Raw genomic sequence first — 10,885 nt, 5'->3', positions numbered from 1 at the left:
ACCCAAGGTTCTGCAGTAGTTCCATGACTCTGGTGGTTGCTTGATGGCTTTCCTCTGGCGATTTCGCTCTGATCAGCCAATCGTCCAGGTATGGGTGCATGAGGATCCCTTCTTTCCTCAGTGTCGCCGCTACTCCCTCCATGATCTTTGTGAACGTTCGGGGAGCCATAGCCAGCCCGAACGGTAGGGCCTGGAACTGGTTGTGATGGCCTAATATCGCAAAGCGTAGGAAACGCTGATGGAGGCAATGGATTGGAATGTGGAGATAGGCTTCTGACAGATCCAGGGAGGTCAGGAATTCTCCCGGTTGTACCGCCTTTATGACCGAACGCAGGGTTTCCACGTGGAAGCAGGGTACCTTCAGGTACCGATTGACTGTCTTGAGGTCCAGTATGGGCCGGAATGTTCCCTTTTTCTTGGGCACGATGAAGTAGATGGAATAGTGCCCAGAATTTTGTTGGTGCGTGGGCACCGGTGTTATTGCCTTTAGGGCGAGTAGTTATGATAGTGTGGTTTCCACTGCCTTTCTCTTGGAGGGGTCGTGGCACGGAGAAATCACAAATTTGTCCGGGGGGATGCTGTGGAAGTCCAGGTAGTATCCCTCTCGGATGATGGATAGGACCCAATTCTCCGATGTTATTTCGACCCATCTTTGATAGAGTAGGGCAAGCCTGCCCCCTATGATCTCTTCCTGTAGATGGGTCCTGCTGATTCTCATTGCATGTTGTGGCTGTGGCCTGGTCCCGAGCTGGCTCCTCTTTTGTTGTGTCTGTTCCGAAAGGACTGCCCCTTGCCGGCGGGACAGGGGGCTTGGTAAGTGTTTTTGTATGGTCTATAGTGCTGGGATCCTCTGCCTTTGGGTGCCTGGGGAGAGGGGCGTTGGTTCCTCTTGTTCCTGTCCTCTGGTAGATTGGGTACTTGCCCCATTTGTCGGCTAATTTGTCCAAGTTGCTTCCGAATAGGAGTATTCCTCTAAAGGGCATTCTCGTGAGCCTTGTCTTAGAGGTCGCGTCAGCTGACCAGCTTCGGAGCCAGAGCTGTCTTCTGGCTGCCACTATGGATGAGAAGCTCCTGGCTGAGGTGCGTACCAGGTCTGAGGTCACATCCGTGAGGAATGATATTGCTGGGTCTAATGCTTTGATTGGTATAGTTGCATCCCTGGTCATAGCCAGGCAGGCACATAATACCGCAGCGCAGCAGGCAGCGATCTGTAGGGTCACAGCTGATACATCGTAAGACTGCTTGAGGATAGATTCCTGCCGTCTGTCATTGGTATCCTTGAGTGAAGCTCCTCCCTCGACTGGTATGATAGTGTGCTTTGTGGTGACGCAGACCAGGGCGTCGACCATGGGAAGCCTCAGGAGTTCCTTCATTGTGGGGTCCAAGGGGTAGAGAGCTTCTAGGGCTTGACCTCCCTTAAAGGTGGCCTCTGGAGCGTCCCATTCCAGGTCAATCAGTTGTTGTACGGCCTGTATTGTAGGGAAATGGTGTGAGGTCTGGCGGAGCCTGGCCAGGAATGGGCTCGCATTGGACTCTGAGTTGCATGGTCCGGGATGGCCAATGCCTTCAGACTCGTGGCTACGAGATCTGATAATTCGTCTTTTGGGAAAAAGCACATCATGGTGCAATATGGTTCCGTTCCTGGAGGGAGTTCCTCCTCTTCCAGAGGTTCTGATTCCTCCTCTGAATTATCTGTGTCCCCTAAGGGGAGGCTAATCTGGTGGAGGCCGGGAGGGGCCTGGGAGGTTCTGGACCACTGGCGGGGGTTGTGGTTGTGCCGCTGGTGGCCCTGTTGAAATTCCGAACTGCTATGGAGATGGAAAAAACTGGAGTGCAAAGCCTTGTGCACCGGTATATGTAGTAGGGATGTGAATCGTTTTAGGACGATTAAAATTATCGTCCGATAATTTTAATATCGTCTTAAACCGTTATGGAACACAATACAATAGAGATTATAACGATTTATCGTTATAAATCGTTAGAATCGTGAGCCGGCACACTAAAACCCCCTAAAACCCACCCCCGACCCTTTAAATTAAATCCCCCACCCTCCCGAACCCCCCCCAAATGACTTAAATAACCTGCGGGTCCAGCGGCGGTCCGGAACGGCAGCGGTCCGGAACGGGCTCCTGCTCCTGAATCTTGTTGTCTTCAGCCGGCGCCATTTTCCAAAATGGCGCCGAAAAATGGCGGCGGCCATAGACGAACACGATTGGACGGCAGGAGGTCCTTCCGGACCCCCGCTGGACTTTTGGCAAGTCTCGTGGGGGTCAGGAGGCCCCCCACAAGCTGGCCAAAAGTTCCTGGAGGTCCAGCGGGGGTCAGGGAGCGATTTCCCGCCGCGAATCGTTTCCGTACGGAAAATGGCGCCGGCAGGAGATCGACTGCAGGAGGTTGTTCAGCGAGGCGCCGGAACCCTCGCTGAACGACCTCCTGCAGTCGATCTCCTGCCGGCGCCATTTTCCGTACGAAAACGATTCGCGGCGGGAAATCGCTCCCTGACCCCCGCTGGACCTCCAGGAACTTTTGGCCAGCTTGTGGGGGGCCTCCTGACCCCCACGAGACTTGCCAAAAGTCCAGCGGGGGTCCGGAAGGACCTCCTGCCGTCCAATCGTGTTCGTCTATGGCCGCCGCCATTTTTCGGCGCCATTTTGGAAAATGGCGCCGGCTGAAGACAACAAGATTCAGGAGCAGGAGCCCGTTCCGGACCGCTGCCGTTCCGGACCGCCGCTGGACCCGCAGGTTATTTAAGTCATTTGGGGGGGTTCGGGAGGGTGGGGGATTTAATTTAAAGGGTCGGGGGTGGGTTTTAGGGGGTTTTAATGTGCCGGTTTTGCGATTTTTCGATTTTTCACGATTTTTCACGATATTTTACCCCCCCAAACGGCAACAATACGATTCCCTCCCCCTCCCAGCCGAAATCGATCGTTAAGACGATCGAGGACACAATTCACATCCCTAATATGTAGTGCTGACGTCAGATTGAAATCTGAGCCCATCTCCAACTGCTATCAGGAGCACACTATACCCATTGGTCCTGAGTCCATCTGCTACAAGCTAGGAAATATGAAGTTGTCAAACAAATGTAGTTTGTGTGAAGTTTGAAGTATAATCACTTTCCCACCCCTATTATGGCACAGTTGCTGACTTGTTAGATAAATTCAAGTTGAACAGTTTTCAAATATCTTTTTTCACTCAAATGCATAATTATCTTGGGATATTTATTATACAGTAACAGTTAGAAAGCATTAAGATTATTATAATAACCAATTTTTTTTAAATACTTTCCCCCTATGGCTCCAGAGTTGGTGCAGCAATTTGGAGCTGTTCCAAAGCCTGAACTGAAGTTCCTGGAGCAGTCTGGAGCTGAGAGTCTTAGCTCTGGAGCCACTACAGAATTGAAAGTGGTAACCCCAGAGCATTGCCATCCCTAGTCTGCACCAGTTATACCAACCTAACACCTATGAGTCACACCTCTGGTCCTCTCAGTGTGCTTCAGATTTTTTTTTTCCAGAGAATAAAGTGAAATAAAATTGAACCCTGTTCTAAAAGCTTGGTTTAACTAGACAGACTGAGAATCAATGATTTATATACCTAAGGGGAACATTCTGGTAACTTGGGAACTATGAGTGAGGCAAGGTATATCTGATACAAAAATTACTCAATCCCAAATTCAATGGGACCAAGAACGGCATAAACAAAGTTGGTTTTTTTTGCTGTTTAAAGTATTCTGGTATTAGCTCTGGCTTTTATTATTTTAACTTTCAGTATCAAAGCAGTTTCCTAAACCTTGGAACAGTATCCTGAGTTAATTGCCACAATGCCTATCTTAGAAGAGAAAGTGTATTGGTTCCACAGTGATCCATTTTCTTCTAATTTTTAAGAGGTGGGATTCATTTTTCTAGTTATATTTTGAATGTGATGTGCTTTCATGCAAATGCACAATATACACACACAAACTGTTTTTAAATGTTTATTTGGTGTTAACTCCACAAGAAAACAAAACAAAAAAAATCAGTTAATCTGGTGTGCATGAAATCAGAATACAACCACGTAAAGCAAAAAACAAAAAAACAAAACAAAAAAAAAACCAAACCAGAAACAATTTCAGCCCAGGAATGGAAAACTGATCATCTCAGTGCTATGGATATGCAATGCGCTTCATACCACAGTGCATTCAGCGTTTTGCCTACCTTTAATGCATTTGTGTGTCTATCCATACAGAAAAAGAAATATAAAAACCACACTTCAACTTGTGCTGAAAGCTTGTGAAATTTAGTCATTTAACGATGGAAACAGGTAAAGACATAATTTGTTATTGCCCAAGTCCATTTATATACCATTTCATTTTCTCCTCACCCCTCCCACAACCCAATCCTACCAAGATGCTGGAATGTTACATTATGCTGTAACTCAAATCAGCCTCTTTTCCTGTTGAGCGCTTTCTTGCTAAAGCAGCTCTATCCAAAATAAACTGAGGTGACTGTTGTGTTTGAAAAACGCCCATTTAATTATTACTTTGTTTTAAGTTTCAATCAGCCTTCATTTTGGTTATTTTTGCAAACTGGAATATTGGAAGTCCTTTTACGTTCATGTCAGATATTTTCTTTCAGTGCAGGTGCTAAACAACCCCTTTAGGAAGCTCCAGAAGAAAGTAAATACAAAATCCCTCTCAGAGGTCTGTAAATAAATATTTAGAAAAAAATTAAAGTGTCAAAAGTTTTGTCTGAATAAAATCCCTAACAATGCATTTTATTGAATTACAATAATGTCCTTGGACACAACAAATAAAACAATATGCGTTAGGGTTTCAACAGTAAGTTTTTACATAAACTACTCGTGTTAGACTTCAGATCTTATTTTTCTTATTTTTGTAATCATTAAGAAAAGGCAACAGAACCAATTAGTCCAACCCATTCATTTCCACTTTCTCCTCCAGTAAAGAATATATTTTAAAGCCAGGTCAGCCCACAATTTCAAACACCCATAAATTCACAGGAGATTTTATTGCCTTTCATAATTAAGCTATTCCAAGTCAACAATTCACTTTCTGCACTTCTGTATGTTATAGACATGCTGCTATTGTACAGAATAATTTTTAAACAAGTTGGTTAAAGAAAAAAAACCCTTATGTTTAGATTTTCAAATATTGCTCCTCCTGGCTTGTTCATTTTGCATAATGTGTTAGAAGCACAAGGAGTTGATAGTTTTGTACAATTATATCTTGAAGATGTATTATCTATTTTAAACAAAATCAAACTTAAGTCACAAAAGCAACAATCATTACTGCAATCACACCCTGAAAAAATTTATTCCCCTAACCCTCCCTCCCCCACACACAGAACTTCCCCTTAACATTCTCTCAAGCACAAAATGAAATACAAGATTTACTAAATTACAGCCACAACAGCAGCTAACTGCAGCAGCCACAGGATTTTTCAAGTGGACTGATCCACTGCATATAGATTTAAAAAAAAAAAAAAAAAAAAAAAAAAAGATTAAAAAAAATACACTCCAGACCTTAGATAATTTGAACTATTTAATATCACATATGTGATACTTTTCTATATTATGTATTAATGCATTAATATGCAATAAGACAAGATGCTCCTTGTTATAGGTGTCACAACAAACCACACATACCACTTCAATAGCACTTTTTTTTTTGCATGTGTGTAGTTTCTTAATACATTTCAATATAACAAAATCACAAAAGAAAAGGAAAAAAAATTCAAACCCACATTGCCTCCAAATAAAAAAAAAAAATCCTTGGCTCCTTCAGTTAGCAAGATTATTACAAACTAGTATCCATTCGTCATTGAGGAACATATAGGACAGAAAAACAGTATTCTGCAAGTCTCTAAAGCACAACCCTGTGGTTCCTACTTCAAAGTTACATTAAATTTTTTTCAGTGAAGACTAGACAAGTTCTTCATAATGTCTCACTGCATTCAGAAAGGCACTGACAAAAAATTACAGTGTTAAGTATTTATCTCCCAGTTCTTATAGAATAATGCCTATGTGCCAAAAGCGAAAGTCTCTGAATAGCTGAAGTAGCTGTAGATACTACAATGCTAAGACAACAGTAATTGTGGTAGGGCTACATTTACAGGTGAAAATAATTGCAGTTTAGATGCAAAAAAGCAGTGATAGTAAGACAAGCACATGCACATTCATTCCTGATTGGACAACACAATCTACTCTAATTCAAATAGCCAAGAATTTTAAGGTTGTGAAATAATAAAAAAATATCTTGAACAAGATTATTCCCAACTATGAAATTAGCAAGAATAGAAAGATAAATACACATCTGAATCAGTTTACTGAAGAGGAAACAAAGTTGTTGTTTTAGAGTAACAGACCCGCAAAAGTGTTTTCCCATTTCCTTACTTTTAAAACCATCTGTACTATTAATACACAGTTTTACAGATGAGTTCGAGAAAAAAGATCCTCTTCACATTGCCCAGCCCATTCATTTCCACCTTCTGGAGCTGTATCATCAGAGCTAGAGCTATCGCTAGAATATATCTTCTTCCTGAAGCCATTTGCTTTGCCTCCAGAGTTCCTTTCTCCTACACACCTGGCTTCATACATTGTAGATGCCTAAGGACAAACAAAAAAAAAGGAAAATGTTAAATAATTTCTAAACAGCTACAATATATATTTACATTATGTTTTGCCTTGAGGCCACAGTGACAATTCATGACCTGAATTCTTATTTGATTTATTAGCTAACTCTCCAAAAAGCTCAAGCTGGTGAACAGAAGCAAACACAAACTTTTAAAAAAAGTGAAAAAGAGAAAAGTAAAATTAATTTTAAAATCTTAAACATTCTTTTCCAGTGAAACAAAAAAATGACCAATTTATTATATTTATTAGCATTTGATATTCTACACTTTTTTTTTTAAATCAAGAATGGCTCTAAAGCAGATTACAACAGATTTAAAGCCAGAAAATACTATTGGAATTAGTTGTACAATTAGATTCTGATTCATAGTTGGGATAATACAAACATGGGTAACTTGTGGTTTTACTTAAGTTACCATATTTTTCACTCCATAAGACGCACTTTTTTCCCCCCAAAAGTGGGGGGAAAATGTCTGTGTCTCTTATGGAGCGAATATAAAAAAAAATTAAAATCTAACAAAACCCCCGCCCCCTCCTGACCCCCCCAGACCTTCCAAATTAATTTACTACAACCCCCCACCCTCCTGAACCCTCCAAGACCTGCCATAAGTCCCTGGTGGTCCAGCGGGGGTCCGGGAGCGATCTCCTAGATTTGGGCCGTCGGCTGCCAGCAATCAAAATGGCGCCGACGGCCCTTTGCCCTTACTATGTCACTGGGTTCGACCAATGCCAGTGGTAGCCCCTGTGACATAGTAAGGGCAAAGGGCCCTCGGCGCCATTTTGATTGCTGGCAGCCGACGGCCCAAGTCCAGGAGATCACTCCCGGACCGCTCCTGGACCCCTGCTGGACCACCAGGAACTTTTGGAAGGTCTTGGGGGGGAGTTGTAGTAAATTAATTTGGAAGATCTTGGGGAGGGGTCAGGATGGTGGGGGGTTGTATTTAATTAATTTGGCAGGTCTTGGGGGGGTCAGGAGGGTGGGGGTTGTTAAAGTGTTGGGATGGGGTTTTTTTTTTTTTGGGGGGGGGGGGGGTGGATTCCCACAGAATTAGAAAGACAAAAGTTTTCTGATCTGGGGAATGGACCGAAATGGCCCTCCCCAGACCCGAAAACAAAATGGGAAGAAAAAAAAAATGTTATGCACTCCTCTAATTTGCTCCATAAGGTGCACAGATGCCCGGGGACAGAGCCTGTTTAGCACAAATTTTTTTTTTTTTTTTTAAATTTTCCCCCTCTGAATCCTAGGTGCATCTTATGGTCAGGTGCGTTTTATGGAGCGAAAAATACGGTAAGTAATTAGGTCAACGGGCAGAAGGTTTCAGCAAAGAAGGCCTGGATAAAAAGCCATACTTTAGATTTTTTCTGAAAATGAGGAGCAGGTCTAAAGGTGTAGGGGATAATGTAACAAACCGTAGAAAGATTGTGCTAGATCTAATTTGCATCAATCTGCAGACAATGATGCCTTAAGAAAAATAATCCTTTTATTATTTTTCCAAATTGCCCTTACTACGTATCTCTACTTATTGCAGATTACGTGTGCATGATTATTTCTAAAACCTTTGTGGTCTATCCTGTCCCTCCTGATGCAGCCTGTGTCAGCGGACCCAAGCAGTATTTGAAAATGGACTGTACTGCTTCTCTAAGTCTTTTTGACTTGCCTGTTCAGCAATTTGAAATAGAGGGATTATTTCTCTTAAGGCATCATTGTCTGCAGACTGATGCAAATTGGATCTAGCACACTCTTTTGACTGTTAATGTTACTTGTGTGTTATTGCTTCTCCACATATCTACTGGTAGGGTTAATGGTAACATGTTCCAGATTTTTGGTGCACAGCGGCTGAAGGCCCGAAGTCTAGTCTAGGATAGTTTGGCAGAGGCTAGCGGAAGGGTGGAAAGAATAGCTAACTGGGCAGATCGATAAGAGAAGTTGAGAAAGGTATTCTGGGGCTTATCTGTTCATGCAATTGAAGACTAAACAGAGTGCTTTGAACTTTATCCAGCTTTCAAATATAAGCCAATGTAACTGATATAGTATAGGTTTTATGTGGTCTGCTGTGTTGGTATCTACCAGAATACTCACAGTTGTACTCTGTAGAAGCTAGAGGCGCTTCATATTATATTGAGATGCTGTTGAATAGAGACGTGTAGTAGTCAATTTTGCTGGTGATAAGTGCATGGCTCACTGTGGCTAGATTGTGCTTATTGAGATAGTTGTATAGTTGGCGGATCTGGCACAGATACATGAATGAGGTTCTTACCACCTAGGTGATGTGCATTTTCACGCTGAGATTCTGAATGAGATGAACCCCTAGGCTTAGTACTGACTGGAATGTAAAAATGTATCCGACAGGGGATCACAAGAGCTGAGCTAGCTGCCCATTGAGTGAGCTCTGGGTTGATTTTATACCCCTTTCAGTGATTGGATTAGCCCTTTTTTTTCATACAATGCCACATTACCTAATGAGCAAACAGGAGTACTGCAGGGATCAGCCCTGTCTACAACCCTCTTCAACATATACATGCTGCCCTTATGCCATCTACTAGCAGGATTGGGAATCATACACTACATTTATGCAGACGATATTCAAATAATTCTACCAATCGAGGACACAATAGAGAAAACGTTAAACCTAGCTAACATGTACCTAGACATAATAAAAACTGCTAAACCAAATGGAACTTGTGATTAACATTGAAAAAACATAATTTCTACACTTAGAACGAAAAAATATCAAAATCATTCAAACACCAATAATACGCAAAAACAACCAGAAAATTGAACTAGCTGAAAAAGTACAGAACCTTGGAATAATGGACCCCGAAATCAACCTAAAACACATCGCTAAAAGTAAAAGAAGGCTATGCAAAGCTCATGATCCTCACAAGACTAAAACCACTACTAACACCAGCTGATTTCAAAACAGTACTTCAGGCACTAGCTTTCTCCAGCACTGACTACTGTAATGCACTTTTACTAGGACTCCCGAATACAACAGTAAGGCCACTTCAAATACTTCAACACACAGCAGCTAGAATACTAACCAGAAAAAGAAGGAGGGACCATATAACAAACCCTAGCTGAATTGCATTGGCTATCTATTGAACGTAGAATAAAATACAAAGTCTTATGTACCATACATAAACTAATACATGATGAAAAATTGGACTGGCTAAACACAGCACTACGAGTACACGTCCCACACAGAAACCTTCGTTCAGCAAACAAAGCACTTTTAACCATTCCTTCAGTAAAGACAGCAAAACTAATCCAAGTGAGAGAAAGGGCCTTATTTAGCAGGCCCCACACTTTGGAACACAATGCCTCTAGAGAACAGAGTACAAAGGGATCTCAAAACCTTTAAGAAAAGTTTAAACACATGGCTTTTTAAACAAGCTTTTTATAAAGAGACCGGAGAATAGAAAATAAACAAGAATAGGCAGAAAAGCACCAGCACACAGCACTATTCTCAGAATGTGCATTAAAATAGTCTAACAACTATTTCAAATCAAACGTAATTGTAAAACACAAAGATTATGTATTTTATCTGTGAATAGTACCTTACAGGCACACCTGGACATGACCGTTTTCACTAAACAATAGACTGTATTATTTTAATATATTGTAACTGAACCTATTGTGGCACCTGTTAGAATGTACTATAAGTTCACATCTCACCTACTTTAATTTATGTGCCTACATGTAAACCGTTGCGATGGTATATAACAGCGACGGTATAGAAAAGATTTTAAATAGTGAGGATGCCTCAGGGAATGGTCACACGTGTTGGCAAAAAAACAAACAAACACACACAAAAGCAAGATACAGGAAGGAAAAATGGTGAATGCTGGAGATATGCAATAGCCTGCTCAGGACCTTATGATGGTAAATATAACTGACGCAGTAGATGCAGCTCTAGAGACTGATCTTGTTGCCAATGAAATTGGTGAACTCAAGACTACTATTTTGGATACTGGCAATCACATTTCTGCAATGAAGGCAGGATTTCCTTCCTAGAAGATTATACGATTGGACTACAAACTAAAGTTTTACACTTTTAATAGCGGAATACGGGTTAAAAATAGATTACCTAGAAAACAGGTCTTATCAAAATAACATGTGCTTTGTGGGAATAAGTGAGTTGGTAACAGACTCAGAACTGCCAGATTTAATGGAAAGGTGGTTTCCTTGAGAACTCAGGATTCTGGAGCTAGCCAGTAAACAAGCATATCTAAAGCACTGGAATCTCTCTCAAGGACA

The 10,885-nt window shown here is 41.8% G+C and overlaps 1 protein-coding gene across 4 annotated transcripts in view; it reads right to left on the bottom strand.

The window, feature by feature from the left end:
- Positions 1–3,960: 3,960 nt before the first annotated feature.
- Positions 3,961–10,885, bottom strand: part of KIAA0232 (KIAA0232 ortholog) — a 294,375-nt gene continuing 287,450 nt past the window's right edge. For 3 of the 4 annotated variants that reach the window (XM_029591550.1, XM_029591572.1, XM_029591562.1), the window contains one exon: positions 3,961–6,603. In XM_029591550.1, coding sequence (XP_029447410.1) covers positions 6,424–6,603 — 180 coding nt within the window. In that variant the 3' untranslated portion in view covers positions 3,961–6,423. The remainder of the gene's footprint in view (positions 6,604–10,885) is intronic. The other variant, XM_029591556.1, reaches the window with a different exon arrangement.

This window comes from Rhinatrema bivittatum, chromosome 1 (genome assembly GCF_901001135.1).
Source record: "Rhinatrema bivittatum chromosome 1, aRhiBiv1.1, whole genome shotgun sequence".
NCBI lineage: Eukaryota > Metazoa > Chordata > Amphibia > Gymnophiona > Rhinatrematidae > Rhinatrema > Rhinatrema bivittatum.
Note: the sequence above shows the minus strand (reverse complement) of the source record. Positions and strands in the feature narration are given on the sequence as shown.